The sequence below is a fragment of the Typopeltis vanoorti genome, chromosome 25 (assembly GCF_054136105.1).
Source record: "Typopeltis vanoorti isolate ZY-2024b chromosome 25, IOZ_Tvanoo_1.0, whole genome shotgun sequence".
NCBI classification, from domain to species: Eukaryota; Metazoa; Arthropoda; class Arachnida; order Uropygi; family Thelyphonidae; genus Typopeltis; species Typopeltis vanoorti.
Window position 1 is genome coordinate 41,820,048 of NC_143573.1, and position 23,276 is coordinate 41,843,323.

The 23,276-nt window shown below is 36.6% G+C and overlaps 1 protein-coding gene across 4 annotated transcripts in view; it reads left to right on the top strand.

The window, feature by feature from the left end:
• The window catches only part of LOC150092685 (uncharacterized), a 491,968-nt gene that overhangs the window by 274,757 nt on the left and 193,935 nt on the right, over positions 1-23,276 (top strand). For 3 of the 4 annotated variants that reach the window (XM_090414354.1, XM_090414355.1, XM_090414357.1), the window contains exons 10-11: positions 11,882-11,958; positions 16,113-16,329. In XM_090414354.1, the coding sequence (XP_090270480.1) occupies positions 11,882-11,958; positions 16,113-16,329 (294 nt within the window). The remainder of the gene's footprint in view (positions 1-11,881; positions 11,959-16,112; positions 16,330-23,276) is intronic. The other variant, XM_090414358.1, reaches the window with a different exon arrangement.

The following is a 23,276-nucleotide window of genomic DNA, read 5'->3' on the forward strand; positions in this document are numbered from 1 at the left end:
TACTGTCTTCATATTCACTGAAAGTGATATTTTCTTGGGTAATTAACAATTTATTTATCAAACTGTAACTTATATATAATCAAATCTAATACTAACCAATATTTCAGAGACCGTAATAATCATCATCATCTACATCATGCACTTGAAAGTATTTAAGTCTACTAGGCCTTGTTCCAGTGCCTCATCAAGTCTTGTCAAGGGATTATGTTTTTTTTTTCCCCCTGATAGTTTATATTGAAGCACTTGTTGAGTAATCTTTCCATTTGAATTTTTTTAAAAGACTTTCAATTCTGTCATTATTGTTTCATTTTTATCTGTCCAAGAAGGGTATATTTTGTTGTTTTTTTTATAAATTCATTTCAGCTGCTTATTGTCTGAATTTTGCTACCATATAGTAGTTGGCAATGCTGGTATATTATGAACTTTCAATTGAGTTTGTCTTTGTATACCAGATTAGGGTTTAAGCACAGAATTTATTACACCTATAGGTATTTTGGAATTTTAATTTTCATATTTATTTCCTTTTCCTCTTCATATGAAATCAAGAATTCTAAGTAAATAAAAGAATTAACTTGTTCCAAAATTTTGTTATTTATTACTATTTTACTTCTAGTGGATCTTGACCTTTACAAATAATTGTTTTTGGTTTTTCTGTTGAGATTATCATTCTGAAATCTTTGGTTCATTCTTTTAGGTTTAGAATAGCTTTCTGTAGATGTCATAAGAATATATAATTATACAGATTGGTCATCAGCAAAAAGGATTGCTTGTTTGCATTCACATTGGAGGTAGTTGACTATTGATGTTTTTTTTTTCTTCTGTTCCATTTTATTATTATTTCATTTAAATATATATTAAATGGAGTTGCAAATAAGGACATCCCTTCTGACTCCTTGGTTTATTTCTCTCAAGATAATATCTTTCATATAGATTTCAAATATCTTTCAAATAGTTCAGTTGTATCTGTTTTTCATATCCTCATACACTCATGACTAAAAACATTATGGCTACCCATCCTATTTTCAGCCAACCAGACTGTACATTAGGCTGGAAACAGGCCACTGGTGGCTTTATCCTGGTATGGAGATTGTTCTCAATGACATAATTGCATCCTCTCTTTCCCATTAAACATACCTTGACTATTACTTCTTAACTAGGGATTGTTTTAGGTTAGGTATTGCCCCATGTGGTGACATTGTGCCTGATTGATCTGGACTCTCCAGCAAGATATGTTAAAAATCCTCATGTCAGAATGCTTAAATTGTGCAAGCATGGTTCAGTTAGCATCTCCAATTATTCTATGTGCGCCCCTGTACACCTAATTCTCCTGATTTGAATTCCATCAAGCATTTGTAGAATCATATGAAACACAGCATCCACTGGTCATTGTCAGTGCCTCACGTGGTCACTGACCTTTGGAACATTATTCTGTCTACTTAGTTCAGAATATCTCAGGACACTTTCTGTGGTCTAATGGAATCAGTGTGCCATGATGGGTGTAAGCGATTATCTTGGCTAAAGGAAACTCAATGTGCTACTAGGTAGGTGGTCATAATGTTTTGCTTCATGAGTGTATATGCATATAATAGCTCTTAGAAGATTATTTGGTATTTGTCTTTCTTGTCATATATTAAATAAAATGTTCACTTTTGCCTTCTCAAATGCTTTTCAAAATCAAGAAATCTAATGTGTGTTTCTAGATTGAACTCTTTTTTTTTCTGCTGTTCATTTGAAACAGAAAGCCAGATCTGTACATGAACTTCCTTTTCTAAAGGCATTCTGTGCTTCCTCAATAAAGTCTTTAGAATATATTTTAAGTTTTTTATTTAATATTCTACTCTATATTTTGTTACATAAAGTTAGAATGCTTATAGCTCTTTGTGGTATTCTTCATCCTTTTTATAAACAAAATTACTAGTGCTCTCTTCTGTTCTTTTTGTGGATTTCTTAATGAATAAATTTTATTAATATAATTAAGAATTTCTTTCTAAATCTACAACAAAAGAATTAGGTGGGTAATGAATTTCATTACCCACCTACTTCACCTGTGTGAGACACCTCCCTGCTTATTGGAGGCCTAAAGTTGCTTGAAAAAGTTCAATGTTTGTTCTCTAGAGCGTCGTTTCCAGACTGTGTATAAAATTAATTAAAAATTCTCATAGAAAGGCTTATACGCTGGTTATACATAATTATTAATTGACTTAAGGAATTCACAATGTACAATATAATATAAATTAAATTAAACTTTAATATATATTTCCAAAATTTTTACAATGCAAAATTTTGCACCTTTATTGTAAGTTCCTTGAAAATGGCATGTTGCCATTTTCAAGGAACTTACAATAAAGACAAGTGCACACAGGCACTACGTACAGTAAATGAGGATGAAGCAGGAAGCTATCATTTCTCCAAAAAGTCATGATGGTGCCCCATAGCAGGCTATGCAAGTATTCTTGGCCATTGGGGTGAAGGTCTCATGATGTGTCTTCCAAATTTGGGGCAGTCTCGTGCAACCAAATTTGTTGAGGTTTTTGCATGTTTCTTAGGGCTGATGCTGATTCCATGAAAAGTCTTTCAAACTTGAACGTGCTATGGTGTATTATTGTGGCTTTCTTCCACCATATTCTGTGGCATGTATCCAGAGCATGGTCTGCAAGACCAGAGTGGCTATATTGGTGAAAACAGATGTAGTCCTTGTGTTCTGATATTCGCTGTCCTGACTGTTTGCCCAAAGTAGGACAGCTTACAGCTGCAAGGGACCTGGTATACACCAGGTAGGTCTAGGGGAAGTGGTTGGTCTTTAGTGGAGTGGATAAGGAATGCTAATTTTCTATATGGTCTGTAACAAGAAGTCAAGTCATGTTTTCTTAAGATTTTGGTAATTTTTTCCGAGGTGCCTTGGATGTAGGGAATGGTGATGGATTTAGAGTAATTCTTGTTGTGAAGGGGGGGGGGGGTTGTGGTTTACAGGTTTCAATATTTTTTTTGGGGGGGGGGATAGCCATTGGCTGAGAAAGTGTTGAGGATGTGATTTAGTTCATTGGTTAGGGCATTGTCATTTGAACAAATTAGTTTAGCCCTGTTGTATAGTGTCTTAATGACTTCATATTGTTGTGAGGGCGGGGGATTGTTGGTGAATGTATCTGCCTGTATGGGTGGGTTTTCTATAAACAGAGAAAACCAAGGTTCCATCAGGCTAGCAGGTGACTATTGTGTCTAGGAAAGGGAGGCTGTTGTTTTCCTCTTTCTCCAGGGTGAACTTGATTCTGGGGTGTTGGTTGTTTAAGTGTGTTAAGAAGGAGAGGAGTGTGTCAGAGCAATGTGGCCAAATAGCGAACACATCATGAACGTTGCGAAGCCATCTGGTTGGTTTTTGTGGGGCAGAGTTTAAGGCTTTCTCTTCAAAAGTCTCCATAAAGAAGTTGGCTAAGGGTGGGGAAAGTGGTGAACCCATGGCTGTCCCCTCTATCTGTTTGTAGAATTTTTCCTGCCAAACCAAATAGCCTGAGTTCATTGGGAACTGAAATAGGGCTGAGATATTAGGAGGAAATTTAGCTTGGATTAGCTCTAATTTTTCTTTGAGTGGGACATTTGTGAACAAGGAGGAGACGTCAAAACTGACCATTATGTCGGTATGTTGGAGTGTAAGGTTTTCTATGCTGGCTTTGAAGTGGGCTAAGTTTTTTATGTGTGATGGTGTGTTGCCAGTATAGTGTGAAAGCGCTTTGGCCAAACATTTAGCTAATTTGGGAGGGGGGGGGGGAGGTTGTCTCCATAGGTTCCTTAAGAAGGTCACTTCTTGGCCTGTGGAAGTTACTGACAAATTAAAACTGTTTAACTCTATACCTCCGCCCCCCATATATATGGACTCCCAAAAATACATAAAGTCATCATCATCAAATTCCTGCTATGTACCCTCAAGGGGGTGTACAGGATATGATAGTACTACATGAAAAAAAATTAAAACATTACTAACTTCCTATCTACAATTTTCCTCCAAATCAGTCTGTTACTTGTCAAGATTCTAACATTATCAGATCTTATATTTCTATCGTCTAAGGCACTTTGTACCTTATCAATCCACCTATATCTTGGTCTTCCTCTGGGTCGTTTTGCTGCCAACCTGGCAGAGAACACTTGTTTTGCTAATCTTTCCTCGCCCATTCTGTTTAAGTGACCATACCACCTGAGATTAGCTCTGCTAACACATTCCTGGATGCTGACAATGTCAAGTTCTTTCCTAATATCCTTGTTTTTAATATGATATTGCCATTGATGCCATCTGTTCACACTTATAATCTTTCTCATGACTCTCATATCTGTGGTCTCTAGTCTTTGATCAAGTGTTTTACTTCTGACCAAGCTCTCAGATCCATAAATTAAAACTGGTTTGAACACTGCCTTGTATACAGCTAATTTAATGTTCCAACTAATTTCTCTCTTATTCCATATGAATTTATTCAATTGACTTCCCACCATACCAGCTTTGCTTATTCTGTTGTCTATTTCTATATTTAATTTACCATCTTCAGTAAAAATCGTGCCTAAGTAAAACTGAAATGTTTTACTTGTTCCACAGGTTCTCCATTCACAACGCATTTGACATTTTCAATGATTCTGCCTACTTTCATTGTCTTTGTCTTTTTATTGCTGACCCTCATACCATATCTATTACAACAGCTATTCAATTTAGCCAGAGAATCTTGCAGACTTGTAGTGGATTTATTTAGAAGTATAACATCATCCGCATAAAGCAAAGAGCTGACATTAACATCTCCAAGTTTGATATCATGTTTAATACCACTTTCCTTCATAATGTGATCCATATAGATAATGAATAACAGAGGGGATAATGTACATCCTTGTCTCACACCAGATTTAACATTAAGCCATCTTCCTGTACTTCCTTCAATTCTAACTGCTGACTTACAACTCAAATAAGACTAAGTATTGCTTGATATAATGCCATTGACACCCTATAACCGTAGCGTATTGAATAGCTTCTCTCTTGGGACCTTGTCATATGCCTTTTCCAAATCGACAAAACTTAAATACAGATCTTTGTTATATTCCCATGCTTTCTCGACTATTTGTCGTTAAGTGAAGATCCGATCCTGACAGCCTCTATTTGGCCTGAATCCAGCTTGTTCTTCACCAAGCTTTTCTTCCACAATTCTTCTCAACCGTTTCTCAAGTATACTTGCATAGATCTTGCCAGGAACACTCAGTAGGGAAATACCTCGTGTAATTCTCACATGCAGTTTTATTTCCCTTTTTATATATGGGTACTATGAGAGCTCTACTCCAATCATCGGGAATTTGTCCCTCTGTCCAGGCCTTCTGAACTATGCAGTGCAGCACTGTAAGACTCTCACACCATCATACTTCAGCATTTCTGGTCGAATATCATCTACTCCTGCTGCCTTTCCACATTTCAAGCCTTTGATGGCTTTTTCTACTTCAAGTATGGATATATATTCCTGACTGCATGCCTGGTCAGTGTTTTTTACCACTGTGCTGTCATCACTGCTTGTTTCATTTAGCAGTTTTTCAAAGTAATTACTCCATACTTCAAGGATATCTTTTTCTTCCATTTTCTTGTCACCTTTATCATCTCTAACTCCTTTTACAGCACTCTTTCCTCCATTCCTAAGCTTCTTCAACAACCTCCAGAATATTTTGCCACCTTCTTCATATTTATTTTCTATATTCTTGCCAAAGTCCTCCCACGACTTTTGTTTAGCTAGTTTTACACAGTGTTTAGCATTCTTGCATTTGTCTCTGTATTCTCTAAGAGCACAAGCTGACTTATTTGACAGGAAATTTTGATATCCTTTCTTCTTTTCCTGCACTGCCTCTTTAACTTCCTGTGTCCACTAGGGAGTTTTTTATCATTACAGACAACCTCACCACATGCCTCTCTGGCAGAATTAATCAATGTTTTCTTCAAGGCTTGCCACTGAATCTCCAAGGTTTGATTCCTGTTCTCAAAGTCTTTCATTTTTTCTTCAATAATCTATGTGTATTTTAGGCTACAGTTCACATCTGACAGCTGCTCAACTTTTATTCGCTTTAAAACTTTCTTACATGTTATTCTTTTCAATATGAAATTCAATTTTATCCTGTTCAAGACTAAATAGTGATCGCTTCCAACTTCAAATCCTCTGTACACTCTGGTGTCCTGCACCAAGGAGAAAACATCGCTATCAACAATAACATAGTCAATGAGACTTTTCTTATTCCTTGCCTCTTCTCTCCATGTGAATTTGTGCACATTTTTATGTTGGAACATGGTGTTAGTAATAACCAGTCCATGTCCTGAGCAGAAATCCAACAGATATTTGCCATTATTATTAGCTTTGCTCTTTTCTCCAAATTTTCCCAAAATATTTTTGTATGTCTCACAATCATTTCCTACTCTGCTATTTAGATCCCCAACAAGGACCAACTTTTCATTTTTCATTGTGTCAGTGGCTTTTTCTAAAGCCTCAAAAAATTCCTCCACTTCTGCTTTAGTAGAACCTTCTGTCGAACCATAGGCACAAATAAGTCTTATTGTCCAGTTCCCCATTCTGATATTTGCCCACATTACTCTACTTGAGACTGACTGCCATTTAAGAAGATTAGCCTCGTATTTTGTGTTGAATACTATGGCTACTCTTTCTTTTCCTTGATTGTCATTACCTGAATATAACATTTTGTATTTATTGCTCAGAAAGATCTCACCAGTTTTGGTCTTGTTTGTTTCAGTCACCCCTTATTATGTCGATCTGGTACTTATCTAATTCCTCAGCTAGCTCCATTTCTTTGCCTTCAGACTTACATTGATAGTACCAATCTTTAACTCTGGTGATGTTGAGTTGGGTTTGTTTTCAGATTTGTTCCAGTAGCTGACTTTTCCCTGTTTGCCCTGGTTCCTTGGCGAAAACAACGGGGGCCTTGTTTAACCGGGCAACGCCAGAGCCAGCATGAAGTTTTGTCATGTTGTACCGTCATTTTTTATTTTGGTTTAACCAATAAGAATACAATTTGGTCGGCTAAATCCCAAATTGCCAGCCCATCCTCGTTCGTTCAGTATCCAAGTAGATACCCAACAGGGTGCACCACGAGAAGGTGAGGATTGGACATTAGGTCAGAAGCCCTGGTCGGTTCTCCGCATTCCTTTAAAGGCTATGTGGAGGTGTCCTCTCAGTTATACAGCTTTGACCCTTAAGCACCCCAAAATGCATAAAGAAAATGTGCTATTATGTCCCATAGTGGATAGCATTGATTCCCCCACATACAAATTAGCTAAACATTTGGCCAAAGTGCTCACAGACTATACTGGCAACACATAGTCACACATAAAAAACTCAGCCCCCTTCAAAGCCAGCATAGAAAATTTTACACTCCAACATACAGACATAATGGTCAGGTTTGATGTCTCCTCCTTATTCACAAATGTCCTACTGAAAGAAACATTAGAGCTAATTCAAGATAAATTTCCTGCCAATATCTCAGCCCTATTTCAATTCACAATGAACTCAGGCTATTTGGTTTGGCAGGAAAAATTTTACAAACAGACAGAGGGGACAGTCATGGGTTCACCACTTTCCCCACCCTTGGCCAACTTGTTTATGGAGACTTTTTAAGAGAAAGCCTTAAACTCTGCCCCACAAAAACCAACCAAATGGCTTCGCTATGTTCATGATGTGTTCGCTATTTGCCCACATGGCTCTGACACACTCCTCTCCTTCTTAACACGCTTAAACAACCAACACCCCAGAATCAAGTTCACCCTGGAGAAAGAGGAAAACAACAGCCTCCCTTTCCTAGACACACTAGTCACCTGCTAGCCTGATGGAACCTTGGTTTTCTCTGTTTATAGAAAACCCACCCATACAGGCAGATACATTTACCAACAATCCCCCCCCCTCACAACAATATGAAGTGACTAAGACACTATACAACAGGGCTAAACTAATCTGTTCAAATGACAATGCCCTAACCAATGAACTAAATCACATCCTCAACACTTTCTCAGCCAATGGCTATCCCCCCCCCAAAAAAAAATATTGACACCTGTAAACCACAATCCTCCTCCCCCTTCACAACAATGATTACTCTAAATCCATCACCATTCCCTACATCCGAGGCACCTCGGAAAAAATTACCAAAATCGTAAGAAAACATGACTTGACCTCTTGTTACAGACCATATAGAAAATTGGCATTCCTTATCCACTCCACTAAAGACCAACCACTTCCCCTAGACCTACCTGGTGTATATCAGGTCCCTTGCAGCTGTAAGCTGTCCTACTTTGGCCAAACCAGCAGGACAGCGAATATCAGAATTTCAGAACACAGGGACTACATCCGTTTTCACCAGTATAGCCGCTCTGGTCTTGAAGACCATGCTCTGGATACACGCCACAGAATACGGTGGAAGAAAGCCACAATAATACACTGTAGCAAGTTCAAGTTTGGAAGACTTTAAATGGAATCAGCCTCAGCCTTTAGAAACATGCAAAAACCTCAACAAATTTGGTTTCATGAGACTGCCCCAAATTTGGAAGCCGTACATCATGAGACCTCCAGCCCAATGGCTAAGAATACCTACATAGCCTGCTAGGGGGCACCATCAGGACTTTTAAACGATAGCTTCCTGCTACGTTCCTGATTTACTGTATGTAGTGCCTGCATGCACGTCTTTATTGTAAGTTCCTTGAAAATGGCAATGTTATGTTGCCGAAATATTTGAAATATATATTAAAGTTTAATTTAATTTATATTCTATTGTACCTTGTGAATTCCTTAAGTCATTTAATAATTAATTAAAAAATATAAAAAAATATATATAATTGATAAAAAGAGAAAATAAATCCTTGGCTCACCCACAGTGCAAAAATTTACTATAGGTTTGCAAATAACCTTTTGTGGGTGGGAGCAACATAAAAAAAATTAGAAAGTAGTTTTTGGGGAGGAAAAAGAGGAGAGTATTATTGAGGAGAGTACAACCTAAGTTTAAGCTCTATCATCCCATTTCTGTATTCTCTTCCTGGTGTATTTTCCCAACACTTTAACCACAACTGCAGATATAGAGACTACGTCTATAATTAGAGAATTCTCTCCAAAAATTTTGTGGAGAAATACTATTTTGCCTTCTTTCCACTCTTTTGGAACTTTTCCCATTGCAAGAGTATCATTAAATAATTAGGTCAAGGGCATGACTCTTTTATACATTGCTTAAAAATATATACCAATATGTCATCCATTTTCACAGTCTTATTAGTATATTATTTTATTATTATTATTATTATTATTATTATTATTATTATTATCCCAAGTATTCATGGAGTCAAAGACTCATCTGGGAGGTCCTTTTATCACACACACACACAGCTCATCATACCGTGTCTTAAACACACTCAAACTCCTTGCATACACCACGCTGTCAGGCAAGGCGTTCCAATCATTTACAACTCTGCACGAAAAAACCTGCCTCTCACTCCCCTACTCGCACCCTCTTTATACAGTTTCTAGGGATGACCTCTGGTTCTTCCCCGATTGCCCACTATTTTCTGTAAAACTTCTCCAGCATTGATCCTCTAACAACCCCTTACCAACTTATAGGTGTCTATCATATCTCCCCTCTTCCTCCTGTCCACCTACTCTACAAATTATATCTTCTCAATCTTTCCTCATATTCGACATCTTGCAACATTGAACTCACATCCCCATTTCGAGCCCAATCACTCAATTTATTCAAGTCTTCTTGTAAGGCCACAACAGCTTCACTACTCTTCATGGTTCGTCCCAACTTTGCATCATCTGCAAACAACTGAATATCTCCATCCAAATCTTCACTAATATCATTAATATACAAGTTAAATGGTAATGGCGCCCTAAAACAGACCCCTGAGGCACTCCACTAGTGACTTGGATATTGCCGTTTTCCTAGATATTGCTCCCCCATACACAACTTGTTAATCCTTATCAGATAGCCCGTCTCCAATCCAATGCACTAATATCCAACCCCATCTGCTCTAGTTTGATTGTCAACTTATCATGAGGTACTCTATCAAAAGCCTTCGCAAAATCCAAGTATATTACTGTGTTTCCTTTTCCCTGTCCAAGGAAGCAGTCACTTTATTGTAATAAATAAGTAGATGACTAAAACATGACCTCCCTTTGGCAAATTCATGCTGTCCATCAAAGATAATACCATTGTTGTCAACCCGACTCTGGATCCTAGTTCTCACAAGCTTCTCCAACAACTTAACCACGACACCTGACACACAGATAGGCCCATAGTTTGATGCTTGAGTTTGATCACCTCCTTTATGAAGTGGCACAATCTTGCCCTCCTTCCACTCCTTAGAAACTTGACCGAGTGCAAGACTCATATTAAAAAAATATGTAAAGGCAGGTGTCAACTCCGTGGCACATTCCTTCAGAATACATAGTGATATATTATCAAGGCCCACTGCCTTATTAACATCTATTTGTTGTTTCAAGGATACTTGTGACATAAGACTGAATGATATAATCACGTAATCACAAGAAAGATATTTATTTAACCAAATATTTTGGTCTGGAAATAGCAGACCATCTTCAGTGGTATTACAAGAACAGTTTAAAAAATACAAATTTTTTAAACTGTTCTTGTAATACCACTTAAAAAAATTAAAGAATCAGCCCATCATCCATGTCAAAAAACAGGAATTATAAAATGTCTCATCAGAAGAGCCAAAACTAATTGTTCTACTTTTGATTATCTACAGAAAAACCTTTCTACTATCCAACAACACATGAAACTCAATGGCTTTTCTGAAAAAAGTACTCAACGTCTTCTCAATTCTTATAATCCTCCACAAAACAACAAAGTTTCAATACGTTGAGTGCCTTTCCTTATATCTCTGGTATTTCAGAACCTATCGCAAGAATTTTAAAGAAATATGATTTAACAACTACGTATTCACCTATTAACAAATTGTCTTCTCATTTTCCTTCTCCTAAAGACAAACGCTCAACTTTATCTCTTCCTGGAGTTTATCAAATTCCCTGCAACTGTGATCTCTCTTATTTTGGACAGACTGGATGTTCTCTTGAAAAAAGAATCCAAGAACATCAATCATCCATTCTTCACAACAAACCTGAAAAGTCTGGATTGGCTCAACACGGGATTGAAACTGACCACAGCATCTTTTGGTCCAGGACTCGCCTCTTACATAGATCCCGTTATAGATTTGAACGTATGTTCAAGGAAAGCGTGGAGGCCTTGCTCCATGAAATATTTGGTTAAATAAATATCTTTCTTGTGCTTACTTGATTATATCATTATTAACATCTAGTTTACTCAACTCCCCATACACCTCTTGCTCACTTACAGTCAGTCTCTCCTCCCCATCATCAACTGCTCTGAATCTCTCCATGAAGTCACATTCACAAGACTGAAAGACCTTTATGAACTGCTCATTAAGTGTTTCCGCCACATCTTCTGCAACAGCTGTCTTTATACCATTTTCTTCAATCAGTGTCATCCTTCCATAATCATTCTTTCTTTTGCTGGCTACATATCGAAAGAACTCCTTAGGATTCTTTTTGGCTTCATTAGCTATCTGCTGTTCTTACCTCTCTTTAGCTACCCTCTACCAACCAAGTCACCTGCCTTGCCTGGTCTTTGTCCTTCTATATTTTAGATATTAATGTTTTAGGCAATATAAAGCATATATAGCTAATTTATTATGATAAGTTTTATGTTGAATACAGTAAAAAAAAAATATTGGAAGAGTAGTCAGCTATTGAGAAAATTATTTATCCCTTTTGCACACTTTAAAATACATTCATAAACTAGCACTTCAATATCATTTTTTTAATGGCATAAATTTCATTCTCTGTAGGTTGAATCTCAAAGCCAAACTGTAAAAGTTGAACAGTCCCAATCAGACAGAAGTAAAAAACCGTTTCATCCTGTTCTGTAAGTGAAAATTTTATATAAACAATAACTACACATCATTGAAGTTGTTATTTGTAAATGTTGTTCTTAAGGTAATTTTATCAGCTGTATGATGCAGAATTCAGAGTCAAGAATCATGCATAGAAGGTTCTCTACAATCATCTGGATTGGACATAATTTCACATCAGCTATTTTTCTCGTAATTGTCATGACTTAGCATCCCATAATGCAAAGCACATATCCTTACAGACATGTATAATGCTATGCATTATAGAAAGGGCCACTATGTCCTCCATGTATCAAAGATTCCATGGAGGACATATATCAAGTTTCTGGAATATTGTTAAAGAACACACTTAAACAGCAATAAGGAGGTTCCTATTTCTCTTTATAAAGCTTTAATAAGGCTACATCTAGACTACCACGAATACACCTGTATTCTGTAGGGATGAAGAAGTACTGGAAAGGATTCAGAGACAAGTGACCAAGATTATTACAAGTTTCTGGAATATTCCTTATAAGAATGGATTATTCTTAATGTCTCAGTGTTATGAATTGCTGATTCATTTGTAGAAATACAGTTTGAATTACATTATATCACAAAAATGGCCACCAAACTGAAACACCTCACTTCAGTAATGAAATTATAAAGAAACACTTAATTTAATTATGCAAAAGAAATGAAAGAAAAAAAAAAAAAAGAAAATGTTACAAGATTTACTGTTTACCACTTCTTAAAATAAAAATCAAAGGGTGGTTTCTTTTGAACTAAGAAGATTTTTCTTTTTTTTTTTGATAAATTGCACTGTGGCATTAAAAACCATTTATGACTATGGCTAATCCCTTCGAGCTGTGTTCAAATTTGGATCATCACATTTTAATAATTTAAATTGGATAAATTTTTTCAAATGCTTTTCTAAGTCTTTTTAACGTAAAAGTTGGGGGGGGGGGCACTCTCTACTTCTTCAATCTATTTCTACTTTTCATAACGTTTCTCAGTGGTAAGTTCCTTTTAATGCAAGTTTAGCAATTCATTTCTATCTTCAGGACAGAATTTTAGAGCTGGCTGATTAAAAGTCTTCAATTAATTGTGGGTAGAGTTTCTTCCAAACTTCCTTCAGGCTGGATTCAGTAAATTCACTCCAAGTATCTCTGATTTTTTTTTCCCTCCCTGATGGTTTTGAACCAGTGAGGCTGTCTTTGGCTTTGTCTTAGGCTGGCTTCTGCATTGACTGCCATTATCAGGTTTCCAAATGTTCAGTGAAGATAATATTCCATAAAGGAAGAATAACACCTTGGTCCATTAGTTTAAGAAGTGGTATTTGAAGGAAAGAAAATTGGCTTTATATTATGATAAGTATGTTTAAAGATCAAAGGATGACCTAGTGCATTATTCAAAATTGACAAAACTTAAAAATGAAGATCACCATCAGCACATTATTTTTTAGCATCAGAAACAAAGTGATAGGAAGACAATTCTTTAAAGATTGATGCAGTCATGCCAAGTTCTAGAAATCCATTTCCAAATCACTGGCATAGTTGTCTTGTATATTCCCTGTGCTCTTGGACTCAACAAATGGCTTGAACTAATTCATCTTCCATCCATAACATTGCACTTGGCACCAGTTAACTAATATTTGTTGTCATTTGCCCATATAATCAATTATGTTCAAATCAACCTGCATAGGATTATATATCAGGGGCATTCCTTACTATTCTCCCATATTTAGCATTATCAGCAAATAACAGGATACCATACTGGCTCAATTACCGAACCATATGGTAAACTACTGGTCACTATCCTTATAGACCCAGTGCTACTTTTTGATACTGTTGGGATCAGCTACTTCCCAATACATGTCAAAAATCTGTTTTGCAACCACCACTGTAGAATCCTGTCATATGCCATGGCAGAATCCAGAGGTATTGTGGTATACCCATTCTCCTTATCGAGAAGAGTGGATAAGGAGAATTGGTATATCACAATACTTCAATGATACAATAAGGAAATGACCAAGATCTAGGCAGACTGATAGAGTAAGAAGTTCCTTAGAAGGCAGAAATATAAGATTTGATAATATTGGAGTCTTGACAGATAACAGATTAATTTGGAGGAAAATTGTCAGAAATTTGATGATGATGTTAAATAACATTAAAAACAAAATAGATATTCATTAAATAAGTTAATGGTCTGCAGGATTTTAAACCAGAATCTTGACATGTGACAATTTGTCATGATATACAATAAGAGTTAGTGCAGAAAAAGTTCAGTTGCGTTAATTGTCCTCTAACGTTGGATAAATAGAAGTTTTTACTGTTGTAAAAACTTTTTTTTTTTAAATCCAATCTTATATATATGAGCAAACAGTAATTTTCTGCTACTATAATAATATAGTAGTAGAAAATAATATAATTTTCCATTACTTTCAAACCATGCACCAAATTGGCAACCCTTACTCATTGATTCTTCTAAGAACAGAATTCATCCCTGAACACATATAGGAGTGCATAAAGTACCTTATTCCTACAACTTTGCATAGACTGAGAAACCATCAGTATCCACTTGAAAAGTGTTAGAACACAATATATATCCTACCAGCATTATGTCAGAACATTGACAAACCACATGGACACTTTTTTTGCACACAGATTAAATGGAAGAAAACTACTCTACCATATAGCTATTGCAAATATGAGAAACTGTTTCTGGAACTAGCATCAGCAATGGATTGCTTCAAACTTCAACAAATATGGCTGAATTAATTTGCCAAAAATTTGGGAGATGGTCATTTTTAAACTACCTTCAACCCAGTGTAGACTACTTCAAATTTAACCTTAGAGAGTTTCATGATAGAATGTTAGTAACTTGTATTATGTATTACTAGATAAACTTTTTTTTGTGCTCCAAGGATGCTTACTGGTTTGCAATCCAGCAAACTATAATACATTATTAAATTATCATATTTATTTTGTTTTGAGTTAACACCATTAAATAATTAATATGATTAATTGCCAGTGCCTAAGCTTTCTACACATTGTAATGTTTAACACCAACAAACCAAAAATATTTTTGCTTTATCTGTTTATTTTGTGCTTAAGCAGCACAAAATGAGAAAAAGAAGTGGAAGAAGTAGCTGCATTAATTCTGTCAGTTATGAAGACCTGACATGACTAGTTTTAGGTTTAAAGAAGAGAGAGATAGAGAAGACATGATACGTCTACCAATGAAAGTGCTAATAGAATTCTTTTGGTCATTGGCAATAGAAATAAGGAATTTAACGTTTCATTAAACAGTAACCTCCCTATTTCAACTTCCAGTGGTACATCATCTTTGCAATAATCCATTACACTACACTGTCTTTTACAACTATTGTACTGTGTCTATTCTAAATACTTTTTTGTTTACCATTTTTCTGACTCTCAAATGAAGTTATTATAGTGATCACCAAACTCTCTACTCATATATTGCTTTATTTATCATATTTATTATTCTCATCATAAATAATATATATTTTACTTTTATTTGTCAAAAGGTATTTAGTTTTAATTAAATTTAACATAATTGAAATAAATCTTTAATGTAGTTTTTAGCATATTGTGTTATTATTCAGGCACCTCCATGAAGTCCTGTGATTTATCACAGCAGGCCTTAAACTTATTCACTGATAATGCACTCACCACTTCGTGGGTGATGTATTTCACTCATTCACTACTTGTCAAGCAGAAATTGGTTAGAGTGCAGTCAGTGAATAAGTTAAAGACATGATTACATTTAAGAGATCTTTAAGAATCTAAGGAATTTAAGAAATCTTTACAATATGCAGAATATAAGCAATCTCTAGGATATATAACTGTTTTTATAGATTGATAACAATTTTTTATCCTCACATATATCCTGATATTTATTGCCTGTGTGATACCATCACCTTGATTATTAGTCTTAAGTCCCATAGAAAACCATGTTTAATCTTGACTAGGGTTCCTTTTCCTAACCCTTGGCCCACCGATGGTACTGATAGGCTCTGGGCCTTCAAATTTTCATGGATGGGATTACTATATAAAAGTACAATATTAATTATAGATTATACCAGACACTAGTATCTCTTGATACTACTGTCTGGTATATTTACATAATACCACTTTTAATATGATTACTTATTTATTTTGTATTTCAGAGTTGACTTGACACCTGATCAAGTTACAAAGCTAACAGTGGGGAGGCTTCATTTCAGTGAGACTACATCTAACAATATGAGAAAAAAAGGCAAACCTAATCCTGACCAGAGATACTTTTATCTAGTTGTAAGCCTCTGTGCCAGTATTGGTGATCAAAGTTATACAATTGTGGCTCAGTCTTCTGAAAGGATTATAGTTAGGGTATGTAGCTTTGGTGTAAGTGAACTTTTACTTTATAATTACTGCTTCCAAAGTTATAGATAAGAAAAAACAACATAATCAGTATCTGTTATACATTAGGTTGTTTACTAGTGGATGGTGGCCACCACATAAGGTGATATGCTAATTTTTTTTTTTTTCATGTAACACTTCATTGTATACTGATTTTTGTATAAAAGTCTTCGTAATGTTCGAGTTGATCATGGTCAGTTGTCAGTAACAGTTTGTTGTTCATAGTTTTCAAAGTTGGTAACTTTGAAATCTTTAATGATTTTTCATTAATTCAGTCATGATGGAGGTAAGTAAACCAAATCATTGTGTCATAAGAACTGAAATGCCCAACAATATTGAAATGAAAAGCTTGATAATATAATGATTACACAGTTCATTCATGGAATCCTAATTATGGTAAACAATACTGTTCTCCTCAACTAACAATACTGCAATACTGTTCTGTATTATAGTTCTAAATACTGTTGGTAATCAATACTGTTCTCCTCAACATCCTTTTACATGTTTGTAAAAGGATGTTGTATACTACATGCTTGTGAAAACATTTTTCATTGTTCATGGTGACCATCACATTACAATATACGTACTTTTAGCATTTTCATATGAATGTCACTGTGAGCTTATTATGAACATACTTGATGCAGTATCAGATATGAACTAATTTGTCAGTGAAGTGAGGTGGGAATCATTACTTCCAAATTCACTCTTGAGAAAGCGATATTAGTCATTATGGGTAAGTCATTAGTTCATATACTGCTATTAGGTTTTACCCATTAAGCCATCATTATTTTTACTCGTTATTATTTTTTTGGACCACTGGTGGAGATTGTGTGATCTAGATCCACAGGAGATCTCCTAGCCTTTGTCATGCACCTTTGGACCCAATCCATGGAAAGGTTTGGAGGAACCTGTGCTGTCGCTCTTGACATTTCCAAGGCTTTTCATAGGGTCTGGCATTGACTTTTCAACAAATTATCATCATTTGGACTCTCATTGTCCTTGTGTAAATGGATTACCAGTTTTCTCTCAGATCAATCCTTATGTGTAATTGTGGATGGTGTTCTCTCCTCAGACTTTCCTGTCAATGCCAGTGTCTCTCGGGGCTCAGTCATTTCACCTGCCCTTTTCCTGATTTATATAAATAACCTGCTTTCTTTGATGATAGTACACTGCACTATCATCATCTCATATGACAAGTTTTGTAGTGTTCAAACATCTTAAGCTTAAAGATAATCTGTAATAAACACCCTGAATGCTAATCTCCACAGTGTCCTTAATTGGGTGAAAGCAACCTAGCCAACCTTCAATGTTTCCAAAATGCAATTTTGCTTGTTTTCTTATAAAATAGACCTCTGAACTTTTCCACTTACTTTTGACAATTCTCAGCTCAACACTCTCTTCTCGTACTGACTCTTACTCCAAACCTTTTCTGGCTAAATCATATTAGATGTATAGCATCATCAACTTCTAAAAAACTTGGCATTTTTTTCTTCTCACGATGGTACTTCACTGCTATACAGTTATCTACTCTGTATAAATCCCAAATCTGACCAATGTTGGAATACTGCTTTCATGTTTGGGATGGTGCACCTAAGACCTCCCTAAAAATTCTTGATGCTGTTCAGAAAAGGGCAGTCCAGTTGATTAATGACATTTCACTTGCTGACTCTCTTCAACCACTTTCCCAAAGAAGATCAGTTTCTGCATTGTATCTCTTCTACAGATATTTCCATGGCCATTGTTCAGCAGAATTAGCATTTATTATGCCTCCCATTTCTGCCAGATGTACATGAACTCAAGCAAGATGTACATAAACTCAAGCTACTCAACATCCCTTTGCAGTTGAACTATATACGCATTGACCCTGCTACTCCCAGCCAGCCTTCATTCCTTCAGCTTCAGTTTTCTGGAACAACTTCAGTTGTGATGCATTTCCAAAAGACTACAATAACCAACAGTTCAAGAAGATCAATGAATTACTCTACTTCTGACTCTACCCGAGCTCAGCATTTGTTTGCTATAGGCTCTTCTGCCTTTCATGTGTGGAAGAAATATATATATATATATAAGAACCAGAACCTACCTATTTCTGCACATCATTGCTATAATGATGTGCAGAAATAGGTGGTGATTGCTTCATAATTTGTACAGTGTGACCTCCTAACTTTAGATCCTTATCCACCACCACTCCAAAGTCTATTGTCTCTTGAACTTCCTCAAAATTTTCTCACTAAGTGTATACTTTGCATCCCATTGTTACCTACCAAATTTCAGAACCTTACCTTTGCAATATTGAACTGACAGTTCCATACTGTTGCCCACTAATGCAATCTGTTCAAGTCCTCCTACAGCTACATCTGCTTGATTCCTTCATTACTTTCCCCAGTGATACATTATTTGCAAACAGATGCATACACTCATAGTAAAGAATGTATAGAGACAAAAACACATGTTGTATTAATTACTTTACTCATAATTAAGAAAATAACACTTGATCTTTTGAACCTCTGTAACGAGGTCATCATCAGAGATAGAAATATCTAGTGTTATTTTCTTAATAATAGGTAAAGTAATTACTCCAATATGTGTATTTTTGTCTCCATAAATTTTTCACTGTGAATGCTGACCACCATATAACCTTAAAAGAGAGATGTATATCACTGGTTAAACCCATCCCAATATCATTCATATACAAATTAAATAACAATGGTCCCAAGACACATTCCTGTGGCACAGCAGTAGTGACTTTCTGCTTCTGGGATACTGCACCTCTCCCCCCCCCCCCAATACACAACCTGCTGATACCTATTTGAGAGCTAGTTGCCTATCCAACTCACTAATCTATTATCCAGTCCCATCTGTTTCAGTTTAGTCACCAACTTGTGGTGTGGCAATCTACCAAAAGCCTTCGTAAAATCCTAAGTATACCACTGTATATTATTATTACAGGTATCTCCATGGAGTCAGTACACTCATCGCGGGAGACCCAAACTAGCAAAACAATATTTGTCCTCTTCTTGAATTCATTTACAGATGAAGAGCTCACAACTAAGTCAGGCAATGAATTCCACTCATTCACCACATTCCAGGCAAAAAACCTTGTTCTGACACCCTTGGTAACCGCACACTTCTTTAATTTCCAAGGATGACTTCTTGTTCTTCCATCACTATCACACAGCTGAAACATTTCCCCTGCATCAATCCTATAAAAACCTTTCAGTAATTTAAATGTTTCTATCATATCCCCTCTTCTCCGCTTATCAACGAACCTCTGCAATCCCCAAGCTATCAATGTAGGGAGCATTTTTTACATCACTTACCAACTTAGTCAGTCTTCTCTGAACCCTCTCCACAGCCTCCTCATCTCCAAGGAATCCGGGTGACCAGACCTGAGCACAGTAATCCAAATGTGGAAGTATCAATGCTTTATAAAGGTGAATAATAACCTCTTTATATCTGGATGTCAGTGTGTTCCTCAACAACCAAATAATCCTATGTGCAATCTTGGACATCTTAGCAATGTGTCCTCTGAACTTCATCTCCCTATCTACCAACACCCCTAAGTCCCTAGCCTCATCAATCTCTTGGAGTACTGTTCCATCAATGTAGTACACAGCTGGTAATTTTTTAATTCCAAAATGCATAACTTTACACTTTTCCACATTGAACTGACATCCATTACCTTTTGCCCATTCTACCAGCTTATTTAAATCATCCTGCAAACTTTCGACATCAGCTTGATTTTTTATTGCGCTACCCAACTTTGCATCATCAGCAAGCAACTGAATATCTCCCTTTAAGCATTTCCTATATCATTTATATACAAATTAAACAACAATGGCCCAAGCACAGAGCCCTGAGGCACACCACTGGTCACCTGCCTCATCCTGGACTCGGGCCCCCTCCATAAACCACCTTCTGGTATCTCTCCCTGAGCCATTCTCTTATCCATATCACCAATTTAGTATCCATTCCTATCTGCTCCAATTTGCATAACAGTGTTCCATGGGATATTCTGTCAAAGGCCTTAGCAAAATCCAGAAGTACCACTGTGTAGCCAGTTCCTTTGTCCAACCCAGATGTCATTCTATTATGAAAAGTTAATAGATTGCTAAGGCAGGATCTACCTTTAACAAAACCATGTTGGCCTCTATAGAGTATCATATACCGATCCACCCATTCTTGAATTTTGTCTTTAACCAACTTTTCCAATACTTTTACCACTTCTCTTGAGATGGTGATTGGTCTGTAATTAACTACTGCAGTTTTAGAGCTACCTTTATGCAAAGGAACCACTTTGCCTAACTTCCACTCCCTAGGGACCATACCAGAGTTCAAACTTAAATTAAATATCCAGGTAAGAGGGGTTGACAATTCATTTGCACATTCACGCAACACCCGAGCTGATATTCCATCTAAGCCTACAGCAGCGTTTGCATTTAGTTATTGCTACAGGTACAGAGATATCCTCACTTGGGCTATAGACTTTTGAAAAGTGATCACTCAGTAACTCGACTATTACATCTGATTTTGTCACCTCAATACCATCAGCACCCACTAAATTTATTTCCAAAGTCATTCTTCCGTTTACTTGCCACATAGCGGAAGAACTCTTTGGGATTATCCTTGATCTCTTTGGCTAAGGTCTTCTCATAATCTGATTTAGCTTTTCTTGCTATGCTGGTAACCTTCCTAGCTTGAGCCTTGCTGCTCATGGGTGTACTGATCGCCTTTCTCCTTGTATTGTAAATTCTCCATAACATTTTCTTTTTTTGCAGGTCAAGCTTGATACTACTGCTCATCCATCTAACGCCTGCCTTGTTTGACTTCCTGACCATGGGGACACAATCTGATATTGCTTTCCTCAGATACCTACTGATTTTATCCCATGCACTGCTAACATCTTTCCCCTGCAATATGTTCTGCCATGGGATGGCTGCAAGTTCACTCTGAAGCTTGTTATAATTGCCTAACCTGTAGTTCCGTATATATCCCTTTTTAACAAAAAATTCCACAGATTTTGCAACCTCCCAAGTCAATACCACATGATCGCTTTCACCAATTGGAGGTAACAAGGACATCTTACTTATGCATATATCCTCTGAACCAATAACCAGGTCCAACACTCTCACACCACGTCCTTCAGTTATGTGCTGTTTCAAGTTATTATCTCGTAGAAGATGTATGAACTCTTTCCTTTTTGTTACGTGATATTTCCTCCTTCCAATTTGTATCACCATAATTAAAATCCCCCATAATAATCACTAAACCTGCACTCATTGCACTTAATTTGCTGATGCATGAATTCAATATCTCTTCCTATACTCCCTGGCCTATAACAGCATCCAACTGTATATTTGGTTGCATTGGTCACTATTTCACACCAGACCGCCTCAAATGAACTCTCATTCACATGTCTATCATCTTGATATACTGCTTTCTTTGGCTGCAACACATCAGCTATCATCAACAGTACTCCTCCCCCCCTGTTCTATCTTCTCTATCCTCCCTGAAAATACTGTACCCATCACATTGAATTCCAGTGACCGCATCTTCTACTGACAGCCAAGTTTCACTGATGCCTACAACTTTTGGTGAGATTGCAGTGACTAATGCCAAAAATTCTTCTCTCTTATTTCGAATGCTTCTTGCATTGGTATACAAAAATTGCAGATTCCCTCTAGATCTTGTACCGGCTTTAGAACTAATATATAAGTCACTAATTTCAGTAGTCCCATGCCAATTTTTATCCCCTCTCTTCTGCAATTTATTCTGCGAATAAGGATCAATAAATGCACAATCGGTGCTAAAATTTCTCTCTCTTGCACTCAACCTTTTCAATATTAGTTTCCCTGCCCAATTATTTCAACTTGTTCAGAAAACAGTAACTTCTTCAATCACTTATGTCCTTCCATGTTCAGATTCAGCCCATCTCTAGCATACAACTGTCTTTTTCCTTCAAACACACTCCAAACATCAACAAATCCAGACCTCTTTTTTTTGCACATTCTTGCAATCATATCATTCATTATCATCACTCATCTACTTAACTCATAATTGTCAAAACGAGGCAGCACACACACTATCTTCCTATTGACACTTTTTCCTCTTCACAATATCTAACAATGTTCTTAAATCTTTTCCTACCTGATTTATACCACCACTCAGGTCATTTGTATCCACCATAACTATCATCTTGTCTGCTTCATGCCCTCTCTTTATTGCTAAAGCCACTCTTTCTATTGTCCCACCAGCCAAGCACTCCTCATGCATACCACTCTCCATACCCTTAATCATAGAATCACCATATATCTTACCACTCTTAACTTCATTCAAGTCCACACAAGCGTCACTCATGGACTCATTTTCTACGCTATGCAGCATGACTCTCCCAGTTTCATTATTCAATGCTCTATTACTTAACCCCCCCACTCTCTTGTCGACCCCCAATCACTCCCATACTATTTATTACTGCATCATTCACCAAAGCCTCGCCACACGTAAATCTGTTCTAGTTACTTCAGCTAAAGTAATCTCTATAGTCCTAATTAACTTTTGGCCATCTTTTCGTATACTCTGGATAAAGAGAATGAGAAGTATGCTGTAATCCATTAACTAACCAAGTATAGCATAGACAATCTAGTTCAGTTACAAGACTGTGTCATTAGACCAAACAGCCTTAGTCCTGTGTGTTACAATTTGAAAGATTTTATTATTAATATCTGAAATTCATGGAGTCAGAGAACTCATCGAGGGAGGTCTATACTATTTCATGCCAAAAGATGTAGAAATCCTGCAGGATGACAAAAATAGACTAGCAGCCTTGCTTTCTTGGGGAGGGTGGGGGGATGTAATGGTACAGCATACTGGCATCTTTATTAACAGTGACACCTGACATATGGATGTGGTATCATTTTAACTTTCAACTTTTG